Source organism: Monomorium pharaonis, chromosome 3 (genome assembly GCF_013373865.1).
Source record: "Monomorium pharaonis isolate MP-MQ-018 chromosome 3, ASM1337386v2, whole genome shotgun sequence".
In the NCBI taxonomy this organism is placed as follows: domain Eukaryota; kingdom Metazoa; phylum Arthropoda; class Insecta; order Hymenoptera; family Formicidae; genus Monomorium; species Monomorium pharaonis.
The window spans coordinates 15758713-15780545 of NC_050469.1; the positions used below are offsets into that span (position 1 = coordinate 15758713).

The 21833-nt window shown below is 40.8% G+C and overlaps 1 protein-coding gene across 10 annotated transcripts in view; it reads left to right on the plus strand.

Annotated features, from left to right (window-relative positions):
- LOC105835035 (high affinity cationic amino acid transporter 1) overlaps positions 1-21833 on the plus strand; it is a 207955-nt gene that overhangs the window by 89497 nt on the left and 96625 nt on the right. For 7 of the 10 annotated variants that reach the window (XM_036284964.1, XM_036284966.1, XM_036284959.1 and 4 more), the window contains one exon: positions 17635-17933. The exons of 1 other annotated variant lie outside the window; for it this stretch is intronic. In XM_036284964.1, the coding sequence (XP_036140857.1) occupies positions 17635-17933 (299 nt within the window). The remainder of the gene's footprint in view (positions 1-17634; positions 17934-21833) is intronic. 2 more of the 10 variants (XM_036284960.1, XM_036284965.1) reach the window with 1 other exon arrangement.

A 21833-nucleotide genomic window follows, 5' to 3' on the forward strand; every position in this document is an offset into this window, starting at 1 on the left:
TTAATATCTAAATCATATCCTTTTTCTAAATTACTCTCCACTAGCTTAATAAACTCATCCGCATTATATCTACTATAATCCCTGCCACTGAATTCTTTATATTTATTTACAATCTTGTTCGTATTTATCACAACTTTTATCCACGCATGATCCGTTATCTTAGGTTCGTACTTGACTTCTACATTTATATCTTTATTCGCAAAAACTAGATCTATAATTGTTCTAACTATTTCGGTAACTCTCGTTGGTTTATCCACATACTGCTTCATACCTAGACTTTGCATAGTCGTTAGTAGTTTATTTGTATAATAAGAGTCTGTCATACAATCTATATTAAAGTCTCCTAATATTATACACTCTTCTTTTATTGTTAATTCTTCTACTATCTCCTCTAAGAATCCTATAAACTCTCCATGTGACGCACTCGGTGAATGATATATTACCATTAACACTCCTTTAAACAATTTCTCTTTTACTTCTATTGCAACGCACCACACAATCCTTTCTAATTTTTTCAATACTACTATTTCATACTTGATATCGTCTCTTACATACAGAGCAACTCCCCCTGTATTTCTATTTTCCGCGTCGCATCTAACCACACTGTATCCCGGTACACTTATTTCACTGTCTTCAATTTCCGCAATCAGTCTCGACTCCGACAATGCAATAACTGCCGGATTTAATTTCTTTCATAATCTGATGCTGTATCTCGTCCTTATGTGCCATTAAACTTTGCGCGTTTGTATATATTATCTGATCCTCTTCTTTCTGTAATCGCTATTTTTTGGCTTCCCATCCACTTCTCCTCTTCGATAGCCCTCTTGTATGTCGGGCATTCCGGATCCAGAGCATCATGATCGTCTTTTATTTTTAAATTATATGTTTTTATTTTAAACATACAATTTACACATTTGTTCTGCTTCTCTCTACATTCACTTGCTTTATGCTTTCTAGAGAGAGAGAGAGAGAGAGAGAGAAGAGAAGAGATGAGAGAGAGAGAGAGCGAGCGAGAGAGAGAGAGAGAGAGAGTAGAGAGAAGAGAGAGAGCGTGTTAGTAATGTCTATCAGAGATGATGTATGTATTATAGCATGTGTTTTATCTCTCTCTCTCTTTGTGTAAGTAATTCTTCTATTAATATTTTAAGATAGACAAAGGTGTCAAGTCAGTGTACCCTATTTATATTTTGAAGGGTACTCTAAAGTAGAAGTTAAAAAACAAAGATTTCTAAATAGTAGTGAATGTTTTATCTCTTGTATATATAATCTTATCATCCTCAGGTCCACTCTCTTTTAATCGAAGTTACCAAATATAACGTAGTTTAAAAAAAAAAGATAGAATAAAGTAAATGGTTTATTCTTTTGCAATGTATTGAAATAGGTAAAAAGCATAAAATCTTATCTGAAACAATACAGACTATGTCACCCAGCTGGCCTGCCGATGACATGGCCACAGACTGCAATGTTGATGATATGTTTATATGGATGTCCAAGAATCATCTGTACGTCTTTGGCTGGTATTTATAGTCGAATTTAAGATCATCTTAAGTACTATCTTAAGATGCCATCAGCCAATCACAGGGTCGTATTAGCATCTTAAGATATTGCTTGAGACAATCTTTAAATAAGATTCGACTATGAATACCAGCCTTAGTCTATTTAATAACTCATGCATTCTATGCAAGCCGGATATATGGATAAGGCACAAGAATATACCGATAAAGCTTTTAGTCAAATCGAAAAACTAAAAAGTAAGTATTTAAATACTTTGTTGTTTCTGAAACAATTTATTATAATTAATAAAATTCTCTCCATACATTCATAAAAATCACATTAAAAAAATTTGTTATTTGTAGCTAAATTATAATTATAAGTTTATAATTATGTTTATTGTTCTTTTACAGTTATTGATAATAAATCTATTTTGTCCGTGTTTCACTTAAAGCTCTTGAAACATACATTCATCAGCTTGTAATAAGGGAAACAAAAGTGTGGCTCTTATTGTGAATGTGGTCTATGATGGTCTTTAAGTAACATAGGCTGTCACATACAAAGTTAACTTGAGAAATTTCCATAAGAGCCACACGTTTATTTCTCATTACAAGCCGGCACATGATTATATATTCCAAGAGCATTAATTAAAATATGGACAAAATATGTTTATTATCAACAACTGTAAAAAAACAATCAATATAATTATAAATGTACCATTACAATTTAACTACAATCTTAATTGTAAAATAGCAATAAATATAATGCTATATTAAATTGATGCAAAGAAAATGAAAAGTAAAATATAGGAGGATGACATGTTGCTCTATATTTGAAAAGTCAACTTATAGTTATTTTTAAATCTTTTATATCATGTATATCTTGATTTACAAAAAAAAAAATTAGTTAAAGAATCAAAAATATAAATAAAAATTTTTAATGTGATCTTTGTAAATGTATGAAAAGAATTGTATTAATTAAAATAAATTGTTTCGGGAACAAAGTATTTAAGTACCCAGTAAACATTGACATCTTGTAAAAATCGAAAAGACATCTTATTCAAGATATCTTTAAGACATTTCTAAAAGATATCTAAAAGATATCCAAAAAGATTTTGTCGAAGATATCTTCATAGAATTTCTAAAAGATATCTAAAAGACATCTAAAAGACATCTTAAAAGATGTCTTAAAAATTTTCGAATTAGACATGTCAAAGATATCTAAATGAAAGATCTATACAAGATATCTTAACCTCTTCCTGGCCAAAAGCCTTATATTAGGCTTATAATTAAATTCACCGAAAACACTATATATTCATTTAGCTAAAATTACTTCTTTTAACATAAATATATGTATTTATTTCGAAATAATTTGATACGTTACTTTAATAACACTTTATATACTGTCTCATACTTCATAAAGTGCAACATAATCATATTTTTATATACATATTTTTCGACATTTTTATTGCAAATGACGCTAAACAATCATTTTAACAATAAATAGTAATATAAAGTTCAAATACAACAAAAAAAATCACTTTTTTCGAATTAAAAGCCTAATAATATTAGGCATTAGAATGATGTTATCTTCTTCGTAGTTTATTTCACTGACAAGGACAAAAATGTTTTAGTATTAAAATTAAAAAAGTCGGCCAAAAAAGGGTTGATCTTCTAGAGGTTAAAGATGTACGTCTTTTATACATATACCTTGTAGACCAATTCCAGAATTACTTTAAGATATCTATAAACGTCTTTATATATTTATTACTCAACATTAAAAAAAAAACATTTTAAATCATAATTTAGTTAGTTCATGTAGCGATGAAACATCCGCCACAATACAATGTGCACACGCGTGCAGCATCCGCAGTCGTGATGTAGTTCGCGGAATCGCCGCTATAGGCGACGACGCGATGCTTTCTCGTGATGAAATTTACATTCTGAGAGCTATATAAGAAGATCACTTACGGTGATGAATTAACTTATGATAGCAATCGTAGTAAGCTCTCAACCCTCTTAGAGCCTACGTAATAAATTTTTTGTATCCTGATGGAGAGAATTCCACGGGTCTTCGCACCTCTTCTTGGAGAAAGCTCTCTAAGCCTCCGCATAAATGTATAAACCTTTATAAATGTCAAAAAAGAATTCTAGAAAAGATCTTCAAGACGTATAAAAGACATCTTTAAGATGTCTCATATAGATTTTAGATTTCTAAAAGACATCTTTTAGATATCTTTAAGATATCTTTTAGATTTCTTTAAGATGTCTTTTAGACATCGCCAGATATCTAAAAGATATCTCAAACTGTTGCATAAGACATCTTTTAGATCGCGAAAAGATATCTTTTCGTAAAAAATGCGAGATATCGCAAGAAATCGCAAGATGTCTTTTAGAAATCTAAAAGACATCTTTTTGTCTATATGGGTACTTACTTTTTAATTTTCGATTTGACTAAAAACCTTATCTGTATATTTCTGTGCCTTATCCAGCTTGCATAGAATGCACGACAATTACTAAATATACAGACATAGAGGTAATCTTTGGTATCCATCTCCAATATTACAGCTTGTGGCCACTTCATCGGCAAACCAGCTAGGTGACACTAGCCTATATAACATGTTGAAATAATTTGAGACAAGATTTCATATATTTCACCTATTTAAAAATCTAAAAAAGGTGGTTGTGCGATATATTTAAGAGCCACACAGTTGCAATACAATATTTTTTAAAACAAAAATATAACACTTGTAACTATTCTCTTACCTGTCCTGCCATAAGATAATGGCATACTTGAAAAACTAGCAAGTACATCTTCAAATAATCCTTTTGATATTATTTTGATATCCTTCTGATTTTATGAATTACCCTGCCAATTCTCTATGTGATAGTTCACTCAACTTAAAAGGGGATGAACCTCCGTGAATTTTTATCAACAGCAACACACGCTGTAAATTCTGAGCTTTGATATTTTACTCATTCACTCTTTTCTTTTCCTATTCTTCTTCTAGTTCAAATCAAGTGTTTCTTCCTCTCTTAAATAACTGAAAATAAAACATAACACAAAGTATTACTCTTATCTCAGAATACTTATTCCATACAAAAAAAATGAAAATTTTGTGCAACTTATCTGATTATACAAGTGTTATACTAAGCTTCAAATTTAGGCACAGCCGTATTTCCCTCCACGATGAAATTCACGATGTAATATGCAAATTATGCATAAAACTAAAATCACAACTAACCTCGCGCACGTCAACACGTCTCTAACCTCGAACTGTCACTTGATCGACACGCGGCGGCACGGACTCGATCACCAGAGTACGCAAGCGAAGATATATAAAATGAATTCTTGTAAAGTTCTCCCCTTATTGTTAGATGGCGTTACTGTTGTAACAAAAATTGTATCTATGGTCATTCTACATTGAAAAATTACCTCAGTATTTTAATATAAAGGCATTTGAAGCAATAAAGTGCGATGAAGGCAATGTAGGCAACTTAAATAATAGCAGTTATAGCAGTTAGCAGTGAATAGTTTAGAACAATTTAGAAATGTTAATTAGTTCGAAACGTAAATTTAGGCATAAAAGTATATATATATATATACAGAATAGAATAGAATGTTTATTGCTTATCCCATGTGTAATACAAGCGAAACTTACATCAGTCTTCATTTTCTCTGAACTTAACCTAAATTTCGCCGTTTGACTCACACTTGCATTCACTTGAAAGAGAGAAAGAGCATTCATACATCCATTCCCATTCACACGTGGACCTCCGCTTCCGCTGTACACTTCTTCCATTCTGCTTCTTTTACATTCATCCATCCACATGCACTCTTCCTTCTTCTCTTCCTTTCCCTTCTCCCCCTCCTCTTCTATCCTCCTATCCTCCCTTAATCTATCCAATCTTTCCATCCACCACCACTCTCCTTCCCCCTCCTCCCCTAATATTTCCTCCACCATCTCTTGCCATCCTTTTTGTACCCCCCAATCTATACATTCCTCCCATACATGCTCCCACGTCTTCTCCCCCCATCCACACAGCCTACAAGTCCTCCCCGTCTCCTCCTCCCAATACCTTCCCTCTCTCATTGCCCCCCCTAACCTATACCTTGCCACCCTCTGCCATCCTTTCTCCTCCCAATTCTTCTTTAAATATTCCGGAATGGACAATACACCTATTGTACTTTGACTCCCTTCCGTTGTTTATCCCTCTTTCTCTTTACCAAATCCTCTCCTCTCAACCTCTCCACTTTCTCTACCTCTTATCCCCTCTCTTTATAAAAATTCTTCCTTTCTTCTTCCCACCTTGACCTTGTCTTACCCTCCTTCGCTTTCTTCTTTATCTCCACCTAACATCTCCTTGCCAACTCTCCTCTTCCTCTCTCTTCTAACTTCTTTTCATACCCCCATGCTCTCATTCCCGCTCTTCCCTATCTCTTTGCAATTCTTCTCTTATCATATACCCTGGTACATGGTTCTCTCCACTCCTAGCATCCATTTCAAGTATCTCTCCTGCAGTCTTTCTACCCCTATTCTCATCTTCCACCCCCAAATCTCTACCCCATAGCTTACCACCGACCACACCAACCTATTAAATAACCATAGTCTTCTCCCCCAATCTCTTCCAAACCTCCTTTTCCCTATCCCCCAGATCTGTCCTAAAATCGCCGAACTCTTTCTTACTCTTTCCTCTACATGTCCATCCTGCTTTCGGTTTGCCAACAAAGTGTACCCAAAATATTTAAACCTATTTACCTCCTCTATCTTCTTTGCTATCTTCTTCTTTCTCCCTTCACCTCTTTTACATCTCATAATCTTTGTTTTTTCCGTGTTTACTTCTAACCTTTTCCGATCCAGATAACTTTCCAATTTACCCATCGTCCCTTTCATTCCCTCTTCATCCTTTGCTATTAACACCACATCATCTGCATACGCCAGCGAGTATACTTTCTTTCCTCCTAATTCAATTCCCCCCACCCTCCTTTCTCCAATTCCTCATCCATATCCGCCAATAACAAGATAAAAAGGCACGGGCTCAACGGGCAGCCCTGTCTTAAACCCCTTTCTGTCCAAAACTTTCCCCTCCGTTTTCACTACCTTCACCCTGCTTCCTGTCTCCTTTAAAACCTCTGCACATCTCTTAACTAGCCCCTCTCTTACTCCGCTTTTTTTCATTGCTGTTAACAAAACCTCTCTATCTACCGAGTCAAAAGCCGCCTTTATGTCTACAAATAATAATATCAATCCCCCCCCCCTTCTTCTCTATTTGCCTATTTATCAGATAGTTCAAAACATAAACGTTATCAATTGTACCCCACCCCTTTCTAAACCCTGCTTGACTCGGCGGCAAAATACTCTTTCCTTCTAACTCTATCCTTAACCTTTCCGCCAATACTGCCGTGTACACCTTATACGCCGCTTGCGTTAAAGTTACTCCTCTGTATTCCTCCACTTTTACCCCTTCCCCCTTTTTCATTATAGGTACTACTATCTCTTCTTTCCACCCTTTTGGCCATCCCTCTCCTTTCCATACCCTATTACATAACCTCCATAGACTAATTTACAACTCCCCCCCCCCATACTTCCACACTTCATTTGGTATCTCATCTTCTCCCGTTGCCTTCCCATCCTTCAAACTTTTCATTACCCTCTTTATCTCTTTTCTACCTATTTCCGCCTCCCCATCCTCCTTCCTCTTTCCTATCCATTTCATCCTTACTCTCTCCTCCACTCCTCCCAATAGTTTTCTAAAATAGCCATCCCATTCCTCTATCTCTATTGACTCATTCACCCCCCCTCTCTTTTTCCGCTCCTTATTTACTATCTTCCATACCTGCCACTCCGTCGTCGCCCTCCCTACCTCCTTCTCCCACTCTTCTCTCTCCCTCTCCTTCTTTCCCTCACATAGTCTCTTGTAGTTCCCCTTTTCCTTTCTGTAATCCCCTTCAGTTCCCTTCTCACTTTTCTCTTACCCTCTCTACATTTCTCATCTCACCATCCCTTCCTCCCCACCTAACCCCTTTCTTTTCCATGCTTTCCATAGCCTCTTCTATCTTTATTTTCATCCTTCCCCATTCTTTCTCCACATCTATGTCCCCCGACTTTAAACCCCCAAACTTCTCCGCAAACTTTTTCCTCCCTTCCTCCGATTCTTTCTCCCTCCATCTCGTCCTTCCTCTCTATTCCCCTTCTCCCCCTTTTTCCTTTTAACCACACCGACAATGGCTGATGATCAGAATCTACTTTATTCTCCATCTCCATTTTAACCAACCTCTCTCTCATTTCCCGATCACATAGTCAATTACCGATCCTCCTTTCCATCCCACATGCGTCCATTTCCCTCTCTCATCTCCTTTTACATCCCCATTTATAATCGCATATCCCATCTTTCCTATAAATCTACAGAACTTCCTCCCTTCACCATTGACCATAACATCTCTCGATTCCCTCTTCTCCTCTCCTTCCATATATCTTCTTCCTTCTCTACCTGTCCTTAGATTAAAATCTCCTCCTATTATTAATCTCACTCCCTCCTCCCTCCTCTCCAACCACCCTTTCAACGACTCCATTTTAGCTTCTAAATCTTTATTTACATATACTCCTATCACCTTCCACCATTCATCTCCTAAACACATTTTCCTTACTAACATCCCCTCCATCTCCCCCCTGTCCGCTTCTATCTATCTTTAACCCCTTCCTTATTCCTATTACCATTCCCCCTTTTGCCCTCCCCCTTAATTTTTTCTTACCCGCCCACTGCGCCTCCCACGCGTAACCCTTTAGGAACCTTTTCTTCACTTTTTCCCATCCTTCCTTAGCCACCCATGTCTCACTCATTACTATTATATCCCAGTGCTTCAAATCTTCCCAGAAGTCCTTATCCTTATTCCCTACCTCTGCCACATTCCAAAATCCTATTTTATACTCCCCCCTTCCCTGCTTCTTCTCTTTTTCTCTTCTTCCTTTCCCCTCCCTTCCTCCCCTTTTCCCCCTCTCCTTCTGCCTCTCCTTACTCGTTTTTCTTATCTCCAAACCACATTTTTCCTATCTCATCCCACATCTTTATTTTCCCATCTACCCACATCCTCATATATAGTACATTAACTCTCTTCCCTTTTTCCCTCTCTCTATCCGCTTCTCTTTCTATTTTCCATCTAGCTCTCCTCTCTTCTTTTGTTAAATCGTCATCTATCCTCTCCCTTCTCCCTTTTAGTCTCTTCTTTGCCTCCATCACTCTCTTCTTACTCTCTAAGCTTCCTAACTTCACTAACATCATCTCTCTCCCCTCTCCATCTACCCCCCTACTCTCCTTACTTCCCTTACATTCTCTTCTATACCTATTTTCCCCCATAATACTTTTATTGTCTCCTTCACTTTTCTCTCTCTTATCTTAACTTCTTTGACTATTACATTATTTCTCCTTGTTTCCCTTTTCCTTTTATCTAACCTCACCTCGAATTCTCTCATTCTTTTCGTTATTCCCCCTACCCCCTTCTTTCCTTCCCTTCTCTCCTCTTCTTTTAAAAATTCCCCCCTTTATCCCCACCCTTCTCCAACTTCTCTTCTAAATACTTTATTCTTTTTTCCATCAACTCTATTCTATCCCTCATCTCTCTTCTTTCCTCCTCCCACCTATTTTTTAAATCTACTATCTGTTTTTTCAGCTCCTCCTTTCCTTCGTCCATTTTCTTTCCCAACTTTCCCAACTCCTCTAATATTTTACCCAGATTGCCCCCTCTAAACTCATTTATCTCCGGTGATCCCTTTACTATTCTACTTCTTTTAAGTATCTTCTCCTCCTCCATCAGATCCATCTCCTCCTCATCCTGCTCTTGTTCCTTCCTTTTTCCCCTCCTCAACATCTCTTCTATACTATTCATGCTTTTCGTTCTTTCCCTAGTCAACATTTCTAAATTTGTCGGCCTCTCTTTCTTCGCTACTTCTCCCTTATTTTTCAACCCTCCCCCCTTTTTTCCCTTTTCCTCCACCTTCGCTCCTCCTAAACCCTCTCCCTTTCTATTTTCGATTTTTGCCATACCCTCCTTATTATTCTCCTAACTTACTTACTTCTTTCTATTCTACTCTCTACGAACACACTCGGCCGCCTCTCTAACTCTCTGCCCGTCCACTCGCGTCGCTCGTGTCTCCTTCCCACTCGCTACTCTTCTTCGCTTACCTCTCTACCCAGACAGCACACGGATATCCTAACGACATCCATAAGATGTCCTTAACGGATATTGAAGATATCCACAGAACATCCGTTTTACGTCCTTTGGGCATTCTATGGACGTCCATGGGATATTATTGGTTTATGAAACTGGTGGATATATGTGTTATATCCGTAAAATATGTCCGATGGACGTTCTATGGATGTCCTATGGACGTTATATGGACGTTCTATGGACGTCCTATGGACGTGATAAAAAGCGGCATTCAAATTTAAATTTTACATTTAAAAAAAAGATAAAAACAATAAAATATATAAATATAAATATTTATTTAAGAAATTATATTATTCTTTCGATAGATTATACATTAAACAACTTTAATTAAATAAGTATCATACGTATAATATTAATTAAACAATCAGCTTAAAGCATTTTGTAATTATCACACACATATATATATATAGTGTGTATCCATTGTTTAACGACTACCGTGGAACAAATATTCTTTATATTGCAGACAATGACTGCAGCATGCGAGTGATCTCGTCTAGGCAACAAATGATTGTGACTCGTCAACTATAACAGAAATTAAATTTTATGTTTACACAAACACACACACACACACACACACACACACACACACACACACACACACACACACACACACACACACACACACACACACACACACACACACACACACACACATATATATACATATATACATAAGCTAGAGTAGACTGTATGAAATCTTATTGTGTGCCATTGGCTTTGCCTCTACCTGGTTGATCAATTCGCCAATATATTCCATCACAAACTTGCCTTTAACGAAAATGATGATGCTCGGCCGACGCTCGCTTGCTCGTAGGCTCTGATTGTTCCCGTTGCTGCAATCTCTAATCTCGTTGCTGTTCTTTATCGAGACCTTCGTCATAATCTGCGTACACTTCGCCGTCGTCTACCATCTGTAATTATACGTCTAAAATTCGTCGCTGCTACCGTGTACACGTAACCGTTCTGTTTACGTACGTAGGTCAGAGCCTATGAGCAAGCGAGCGTCGGCCGAGCATCATCATTTTCGTTAAGCATCATCATCATTCTCGTTAAAGGAGAATTTGTGGTGGAATATATTAGCGAATCACATTATCGATTTTTAGTTTCGTAAGTGGCGCAGGACCTCAGGAGTTCAATCTCTCCAGCCTCGATCGCCAATGATTCTACTTTATCGATTTCGATCAAATGTGACCGTCACTCCCGTGTTCTTGAATTTACTACTCAATTATAATTTTAGGATAAAAATTATAAAAATGCCCTACCCAGACAGCACAAAATACTAAAAGACGACGAAAAGATATCTTTTTTAAGTTGTTTTTAGGTAAGACTAAAAGATGAATATATTACATTTTTTATAATATTGTCCAAAAGACAACATAAAAAAGACTTTTCGTCAACTTTTTATAGTTGTCTTTTCAGTAAAGCAAAAATTGAGCTAAAAGATATTTTTTCGCTCGTCTAGTTGACAAAAGCAACATACCACGTGCGGACTTGCCCGCTAGTTAGTGCGCCGTCAATAGGCGGCTTAAGTCTCTTGGGAACAAAGTGCAGCCGATCGGTTACATAAAGACTACCTGTAGTGTGCTTAAGGCAAGCAAAAATATAGTTTCTTGTTCCTGTCCGATGTGGAAGAGGACACACTATTTTTATGATGTACTTATTTTAATTGAGTGAACGATTTGCTACAAGAAAAGTGAATCATTCACTTCAGTCGAATAAAGGATTCACTTATCAATGGAAAAATCCATTCTTATAAGAAGTGAGATATCACGCCATTTTGAATGGCCGTATTTTCACTATTGCTAAGACTACTAAGGGTGAAGTCCCATGGAGCAGATTATGCCGAAGAGGAACGAGCGAATCATCTCGTTGAAAAAATGAAATGGAAATCCAGATGGTATCCACGTGTATGTGAATTCCCATGGATTTTAGACAGTTTTGTATGGATTCCATATGGTTATCCATATGGAATCCATCTAGATTTCCATCTCATCTTTTCAACGGGTCACTAATCACAGGACCGTTTCGACGGAATCTTTGAAAGAGTTCTATCAGAATGATCCGTGATTGGTGATTCGCTCGTTCCGCTTCCGCGTAATTCGCTCCATGAGACTTCACTCCCTAAGAGCTCCGGCAGATCAGCACGATTTTGCGACGCGCGATATCCAATGAGAGCTCTGTTTTTTCGAAAAAACAGCTCTTATTGCATATCACGTGTCGTGCATCGCAAAATCGCGCTAGTCTGCCCTCAAAGATGTCTATCAGGCGTTTATTAGTTATCGGCTTTAAGATAACTTTTTGAGGGACCTAAGTCGTCTTTTAATCATCTTTTCGTCGACTATAAGCTTTACCTACAACAGTGGTTCCCAACCTTTCTTTGACCAGGGACCAGGAACTTTTTTGTTTGGTGCAGGAATCCCAAGGTTCAAAATAAACATTCCGAGAATTTGAAAATAAATTTTAATCATAACTTTTAATTAACATTAAACTTAGAATAATATTTAAATATATTTTTATAACAGAGCACTTTTAATTAAAAATCAATGTGACTTTATTTTGCGGACCTTAATTTAGTTCTCGCGGACCCCTAGTAATCCGCGAACGACTGGTTGGGAACCCCTGACCTAAAAGATGTCCATGACGAAAATTTGTCTTTTAGTCGTCTTTTAGACGTCTTTGTGCTGTCTGGGTATTCATATTGTAGCGTGCGCGCCGCGGAAATGAAAGACACTTCTATTAAAAAAACTGGCGACTTTATTAACACGAATACAGACACGTCTACACGAGAGCGGGGCCGAGATTTAACTAGTTGTTTATGCGCGTTGTCAAGCTCTTGACAACTGACAACGCTCCGTCTCGGAAAATCAGCACTATCGATCGGCTCACGGACAGCTGAGCCGCGGTCGCGGAGTATACCGGGCGACGCACGTAACAATATATTATCACATTTGTAAAATTTTGCACAAATACATAATAGCAATTTATACATTAATATGTCAAACACATTTCGATTTGTTTTCAAGTCATTTTTAACAGAAATTAACAAATAAAAAGCTGCTATTAAAAATATCAAAGGGACAAATAGCAGCAGAGACTCATAATATCTCATAATTGAAATACATATCAGTTAGCAGATCAGATGAAACTATAGCAAGCAAGTCTCGAAATTGCCGCTAAATTTATGGAAATAATGTGTGAAGTTCGAATGTAAAATAAATATATATGTACAAGTTAATTGTGTCAAAAAAAAATTAAAGTATATATTATGAAGACTAGAACCAGGAGACCGATCTCTGTGGTTTTGAGTGAAGCGAAAATCTGTCAGAAATGTAGTACCAAATGGTGGTGCTGACGATGCTGATACACCGGAATATATTCCAACTCTAGATGTAATTATCTAGTCTAAGTTTATCGTAGTCAGCCGTGTTAGTGGTGCTAGGCTGTACGCAGTTGTATGTTTGGTATAAGAAAACTGAGGTAAGTACTCTAAATGTAAAATTGCTAAGATTTTTATTATAAATTTGCATTTATTGTCAAATGTTTGTCGTTATACTCCATATTGTTTCCGATAAATCATTGTCGCTAGCGCCACCATTTGGTACTACATTTCTGACAGATTTTTGCCTCTTGGATTTTCAACTTTTGGAGGCGAAATCAGGCTTAGTTCGGTCTCTTGGTTCTAGTCTTCATAGTATATAATTGTGTGAATAAAACAATTAAAGTATATAACGATAACATATATAATATATATGTATAAAAATAAAATCAATATATGTAAATATGTAAAAATGGAACATAAAATCTAACGTGTTAACTGGTAAAACTGAAAAAATTATTATCTTTTACTTTTTAATTAGCCATCAATCTGATATTTTACGTGCTTATAAAATATATTTTCTAAATAAATTTTATTAACTTGTCAGAGTACACATTTTTATCCTTAGTCAATACATCCTTAAATAAGTTTTCTAAATTATACGTAAGCTTATAGTGACATACAAATAAAGATCTTACTCTAATAAAACAGTACATAATATCCACATTAATACTACGTGGATCGACATATCGGCATCTATGTGGATTCGACGTAGAAACGACGTAAAAATTTTACAACTTTAGAAACATCCTCGTAATCACACACGTACTCTCTAAATTTCTTGGAGTGGAACTTTAAAAGAATGAAAATTTAACTCTAAGCGCTAGTGAAATACGGCCACTCGAAATGGAATGACATCTCACTTCTTATAGGAGTGAATTTTTCGCTCGATAAGTGATCTCTTCATTTTATTGAAATGAAGGTCACTTTTTTTGTAGCAAATTGTTCACCCAATTAAAATAAGTAAATCATAAAAGTGTTATGTCCGGCAGACTCCACGATTTCTGTTCTTCGGAGAAACAAATAAGATTACAAAAGAAATTCCGTTTTAACGGTCTCCAATAATTTTTTATACGTTTAGGATTCCGTTAGGAGTCCGTTAGAAACATAACGAAAAACATGGATGGACGAAACGACCAAGTTGATAATTTCAACTCCTTTTGAATATCGAGTCAACAAACAATAAATTTTGAAGGTAGAAATACAAAAAACAAACTCGGGTTCGAAGCAAAATTTCACGTTTCCTCACAAAAATGAGTAATAAAGAATCCAAACATCAGCAAATAAATAATCGTTTCCTCCATCTGCAAATAATACCGTCTAGCACGATAAAAAATTATTTATCTTCTAAACTCAAAAAGAAGATAACCTACGCGATAGGTCGAATTCTTTCGATAAAATTAAAGAAATGTGGGAGGAAACAGAGAAACTTTCGACAGATTACTTAACGTAAGATTGGGCAAAAAGGAAAAACAATTTTTCCAATAAGAAAACTTAAAATTTACCCGCCACACAATCTTGAAAAAGAGTCCTACCAATTAGAATATTTGAACCACCTACATCTGGATCCTCCCTCTGTAAGACTGTATATATAATACCAAATCTTGAAGAGAACGAGTTAGTAAGAGAGTTAGTTAGTTGTGGCGACACAAAGACGTTTAGTCGCAACTCAAAACGCCTAGCAACCAACACGCACTGTAAGCAACAGGCTAGCGCCTAGCAACCGCGCAACCCGACTAACGCTGTAAGCATCGCAGAATGGAAAAGAGAAGTGCGCGCGGGTACCACCAAAGGCTACGCTATCTCAGAAGTAAAATGACGACTTCTAGGCAATATAAGGAGCACGAAAAGACGGGCCGACCACTCTTTGCGTTACTCGCACTCGAGTCTTCTTTTTTGCATACGAAGACATTAGCTTGTCTCACGATATTGTACTATCGAGCACGCTGGCAGCCACGGAGCCGCAGTGGAACCCCGCGACAGCGGTAGTCTCGCCACCTCGATGGACCAGGCCTCCGAGGGTGCTATTAGCCGCCGACGATCCACGGATTTGTTACACATCACCGAGGTACCTGCTACCGGACCTACTAGAGAGCCAACAAAGGAGACCGCCACTCGGAGCACAGAGACCGAGCGGGACACTACTTGGGAGATGAAGGTGACGCAGACCGCTACACGGGCAGCAACCAGAGACCACGGCACCCAGGACTAGGATAGTACTACTAACAGTACTGATCGGCCCGGGAAACCGACGGAAAGCGGCCAATCCCGCGGCAAGCTAAAGGAACGAACCCACAGGGAGAAACGAGCCTCCAAGAGGAAGAAGAAAAGACACTCTTCCAAGGAAGGGAAGAAGAAGACGAAAACAGGCACTCAGGTCCCGGAGATCACGTCCACTCTATCCTTGGACGAAAATAATAACCAAGGCGGAATACGGGTGACGAAGACTCATCCACCTATAGCGTGGAAACCGCTACAGGCGTAAAACTTATTACAAATGGCCCTTATCAGGGCAATAAAATAATACAAACATAAAAACTTGTACAGTGTATATAGCAAGAATAAATTGTCTATTTAAGGGAAACCAGCATTCTTCTCTTCAAAGACCAGTCATATTCCTCTGCGCATGAACCTAGCAACGAGCGAACTTAACGCCACAAATAGTTAGTTGGTCAATGAGTAGTAGTCAGTTAATAGTAGCGAATTAGTTAATAGTCAGTTGTCAGTTGAGTTAGTAGCGAGTAATCGCTAACGAGAAAAGTAGTTAAAAGAAATAATCATGTAGAGTCAGTGCGCGGGTAAACCTTTAGTGCCGTTCCATCTAGTCAAGAAATCCCTTTGATTCCGACAGATTTGCTCGAGAACCAGCAATGAGTAAGTCCCACAATCATAATTTCTTTTGTTTTTACGTTACTCGTTTGCTCCCTTCCGTTTTAATTCATTAAGACACGCTTCTATTATTTATAAATAATTACCTCTTGGAGTTTTTCGTTCCCCTTCTTTTCCCGGTGCGCGGATTCCAAGGGTGCCGCTCGAGAGTCCGACCGGCCGTTCCGGTGCGCGGATTCCGAGCGTGCTGCTCGAGAGTCCGACTGGCCGTTCCGGCACGCGGATTCTGAGGCTGTCGCTCGAGAGTCCGACCGGTTATTTCGGTACGTGGATTCCGCCCCTAGTGTTCGAGAGTCCGAACAACAACTCACGGTTTCAGATTTCAATTTTCGAGAGTCTGCACTTTTTTCTCTTCCCCCTCCCCGAATTACTTAAGATATAATGCCACTCACAAGCAAAGAGCTGCCCATTAGTTTTACACTTCCGAAATTTATATTAATAACCCTTGTGTATTTTTAAAACTTTATCAATAACTCTTTGTTAAACTTTAAAACCCTTGTAAACTCAACCGAAAAGCTATGTTTATAACCCTTTGTGTATTTGAAAACTAATAATAATCTTTTGCGTATTTTTAAAATTTTGTAAACTCTTGCGAAATTTATTTAAAACCATTCATGTAACTTAATCTTTATAACTCATAGCCAACAAATTATGTTAAACATCGACTTCAGCGCCTATTTATATTCTTATGACTTTTTGGGAAATTTAGAATAAATACTTTGTTATTTCTTTGTTACATAAATTTCATCATTTATTTTAATTAATAACGATCTCCCCTCATTCCGAACAAAGACTGCACCTGATCCGATCCCGAGTTAAAGCGATTCAATTCATTGACTCGAAACTTGGATCGACGAACGTACGACTTGAAACGGGTTATAGCAGGTCTATCGGCACGTTGACCTATATTTTTAAGTCATAAAAAGTGCGTTCGACCTGAGGCACCTACCCTCTCTTAATTTGTGTGCCTACGAGAATTCCACGTGTTTGTTACGTTCTTCCCTGCCTTACCTGTTCTTCCTGAAATATCCTTTCTACCGAATAAAAGAGTTAAAATCCCATAAGGCTAGACGTAACAAAAGTATTATGTGGCGGTTCTTTTCCACATTGAACAAGAAGCTAATTATTGGTTGTCTTAATCGTACTGCGGGTGGTTTTTATATAGCGCATCGGGTGCACTTTATTCCCGAGAGAGTTACGCCGTCTGTCGATGGCGCTATGCACTAACTAGTAGACGAGCGCGCGGCGTTTCTCGAAATATCCATGTAAATTTCCAATAAATATTTCTGAATAGATATATCCAGAAAATCTAATAGATATTTTGAAGAGAAAAGAATTCGATGCAATGATGAAAAAAGAATTGCATCCACGTGAATAATTTGTAAAAAAACTTTCATCCATGTAATCCATGTAAATCACGTGGATGTCACGTAATTGTTTTATTGGGGCATGTATCGTTTATTAAATTATGAATTTTGTGTGTGTGTGTGTGTGTGTGTGTGTGTGTGTGTGTGTGTGTGTGTGTGTCGACAAACAGTTACCATGCCATTCTGATTAATTTACGCTTGATATGTCGAATACTTAATTTGTTTCTTTTTGTAAATTATCAATTAATATACGCAAGACATAATTAATGATAATTTATATATTAGTTTTGATTTTAGCGTTAAACAACAGAAAGAGAAAAGGATTGCCATTGACGACGACGATATGACGAGTAAATGTAATCGCTTGTGGAAAGCGTTGTCGCGGAAACGTATAGACGAGAATGAAGATACGAAGGATGAACGATTAGCACGGGTCCTCGGTTTATTCGATCTGACCGCACTCGGCGTGGGTGCGTCTCTCGGCTTAGGCGTCTACGTCCTTGCTGGAAGCGTGGCCAAGGAGACGGCTGGACCTGCCGTGTCTGTCTCTTTCCTCATAGCCGCTGTCGCGTCTGCTTTTGCCGGTAAAACCAAATTGGCCTTGCAAATATATGTATATCATTTATCAAAATATGTATCGCTATCAAATCGGTAATCGACTTGTAGGCACTCGTATTTTTTTAGTCAAGTTTTCTAAACAAAATAATTATTCCCGATGACATGGCGGCGATTCGCGAAAAACGAGGAAAATTCTTTACGTACAAGAGTTATGTTAAACAAGCGCATGTCCTGAAATTATCATATCTTGTAACATACAACTGAGGGAGGGAGTTTTTATCTGCTTCTTAAAGGGATGTTAAACAGCCCGTTAAACTTGATCAAGGTTGATAATGTAGAGTCTTTCATTTATCGTTGTTTATAAAAATATTTGCTTCAAAATACAAGTTATGTAGCTAATACGTACAAATGAATGGTATCCTCAAAACCCAAATAGCACACGATATTCTATGGATATCCATCCTTGATCCATAAAGTGAAAAGTATATACAGGACATTATACATACATAAAATGAATATTTATGGATGGATATAAATGTATGTACGTCATATGTACATAATATAAATATACTTTGATGGATTAATTACTTATACATCTCCATGTATATTGTATGTATATTGTATTTATATACGTGCAGGTACGTATGTATTGAAACATACATAAATGTACTTTCATGTACATCGGACAAACATATTTTTATAGATTAGTTTAGGATGTTTTTCGATGCATGTCGAATGTTTATTGTATGTATTGTCACGACTTTTCCTGACCGGGAAAGCCGCGAGCAAAAAGCAGCGAGACCGATAGGGTAACCGGTACCCCCGATGCCGTGCTTGTCGCGCTCGAATCTCGGCCACACGTTATCACGAGAATTGTTGGGCGCCAGACGCGCTCGACGACGCGTCAATTCGCGAAAATCGTTACGCCAAGGTGTCCTCGATCCTCGCGCGACAATCTCGACCAGCTCTGCCTAACGGTAGAGGGGCGGGGTGAATCGTAAGGGAGCAGGCGAATGCGGTAACACGAAGTGGTGGACGACACACTAGAAAAATAGACTCCGAACGTAACAAGTAACGAACTTTATTGAGATTAATAGTCAGACAGAACAATAATATCGCGGGACGCGGCATGCGGCGTTCCGACAAGGCGGCGCCCCGGCGCGAATCAAACCAAACAGAGACGCTAACGATACGCGGGAAGCTCCCGCGGTAGACACGCGGCCGACAAGGACAGACGAGGGAATCTCCCGCGCACATGAATTTCGGACGTTCGAACGTGCCGACACTCCCGGCAACTAGAGAACGCGACCGCGTGTCTCGCGGGGGTCGCACCATAATCGCCGGCCGCTACCGCACTACACACCGTCGCGAAACCGGAAGTCCCGTCCACCCGCTACTCGCGACGCGATACTCGCTCGCGCGAGGGCTTTGCGGCGTACACGGTCGAGGGGAATCTCCGACGGAACTCACGCGTCCTTACAATCGTCCTCCCCGTGGCTCGGCGCTTCGGCGTCCCGCCCGCTTGCATCCGATATATCTCCCAATTACTTACGCGAACGGACGGCCGCCCTGCGGCCCGCGCGACTCACGCACCAACACCAAAACGGATGCAGAACGGGCCAGGGCCTCGCCGGCCGACAACCGCTCACAATCACTTATCTCGGCAGACCACCTCACCGATAAGGTCCAAGGCGTCCTCCCTCGTCTCTCGGCTCGTCCTCGGCTCTCGCGATGGCCTCTCGCTCGCCACACCGATAACTCGCCCTCCGGGGCACGACACGCGACCTTCCTTCTCAGACCGCTCGCACGCAAAAGCGGGGTGGATCGCGGTCGATCCCGGATCGACGCCGCGACCCCCCGTCCACTCATGCGCATTGTTTCCGCGCCGCGACCCAATTGCTGGAAGGCACGCAGTCCTGCGTACGCAGGGACGTGCGCGCCGTAATCCTTCCGGGGGCCTCGCAGGCCCCTGCGAAATTTTCTTTCTCCCGCTGGGCCATTTCCCGAGCCGGGGCAGCGCACGCGGAGACCTCCGTTCCTCGTGAGAGGACTTGACGCCTCCCTCGACGCGTTTGGTCCCATCCGGGCTCCTCCACAGCCCTCCGGGACGTCCCGTCGTGGTGTCGGCGGGCACCGCCGCCTTAGGCTCCGGCCGTGGCTCTCCCAGGGCCACGCCGAATTCCCGTGCGGGCCGCGTGCTCGTCTCTCCCGGGCACCGGTGGCGTCCTTCCTCCTTCCCCGCATCGTCGTCGCTCTCTCTCCTCCTCTCTCGCCCTCTCGCCGCATTCCATCGGAAGACGGCCGCCGCGCAAAGAAATAAAAAATATAAGAAGTTAATACTACGCTCGCTAGGTCTGTCGCGGTTCCCCATGGAGATCCCCTCTCGCCTCTCGCCTATTTTCCCCGTACGGCGCGAATTCGCAGCCTGTGACGGGGGAGGAACGCTGCTACTCGTGGCAGCTGAGCTATCACGTCACAGTATATACGTGCAGGTACGTGTCGAAATAAACATAAATGTATATTGGATGAATATACTTTCGTGGATCTGTCTAGGATGTTTTCCGATGTATATCAAACACCTATTGTATTGTCACGACTTTTCCTGACCGGAAAAGCCGCGGGCAAAAAGCAGCAAGACCGATAGGGTAACCGATACCCCCGATGCCGTACTTGTCGCGCTCGAATCTCGGCCACACGCTATCGCGAGAAATTGTTGGGCGCCAGACGCGCTCGACGACGCGTCAATTCGCGAAAATCGTTACGCCAAGGTGTCCTTGATCCTCGCGCGACAATCTCGACCAGCTCTGCCTAACGGTAGAGGGGCGGGGTGAATTGTAAGGGAGCAGGCGACGGCTGAAACACGAAGGGGCGGACGACACACCATAAAATCGACTCCGTGCTTAACAAGGAACGTACTTTATTAAGAATAAATTGGAAGCGTGGACAATGATATCACGGGGCGCAACATTCGCCGTTCCGACAAGGCGGCACTACGGCGCGAACCATACAAAAATAAACGCGAACGACACGCAGAAAGCTCCCGCGGTATGCGCGCGGTCGACAAGGACGAACGATGGAACACGACCGCGTGGCCCACGAGGGTCACAAAGCAATCGCCGGCCGCCGCCGCACTCTACCCCGTCGCGAAACCGGAAGTCCCGTCCACCCGCTACTCGCGACGCGATATTCGCTCGCGCGAGGGCTTTGCGGCGCACACGGTCGAGGGGAATCTCCGACGGAACCCAAGCGTCTCTACTACCGTCTTCCCCGTGGCTCGGCGCGTTGGCGTCCCGCCCGCTTGCATCCGACAAATCCCCAATTAATCACGCAAACGTATGACCGCCCTGCGGCCCACGCGAATCACGCACCAACGCGAAAACGGATGCAGAACGGATCCGGGGACCCCCGCCAGCCGGCAACCGCTTACACCAAATTATCCTGGCAGGCCACCTCACCGATAAAGTCCCGGGCGATGTCCTCCCTCGTCTCCAGGCTCGTCCCGCTCGCTCACGCTGAGGCCTCGCACCAGCCACACCGATAATTTGCCTTTCGAGGCACGACTCGCGACCTAACGCCTAGACCGCTCGCACGCAAAAGCGGGGTGGATCGCGGTCGATCCCGGATCGACGCCGCGACCCCCCGTTCGGTCATGCGCATTGTTTCCGCGCCGCGACCCAATTGCTGCAAGGCACGCAGTCCTGCGACCGCAGGGACGTGCGCGCCGTAATCCTTCCGGGGGCCTCGCAGGCCCCGCGAAATTTTCCTTCTTCCGCTGGGCCACTGCCCGAGCCGGGGCAGCGCACGCGGTGACCTCCGCTCCCCGCGAGAGGACTCAACGCCTCCCCCGATGCGTTTGGTCCTTTCGGGGCTCCTCCGCAGCCCTCCGAGATGTTCTTCCGTGGTGCTGACGGGCACCGCCGCTTTAG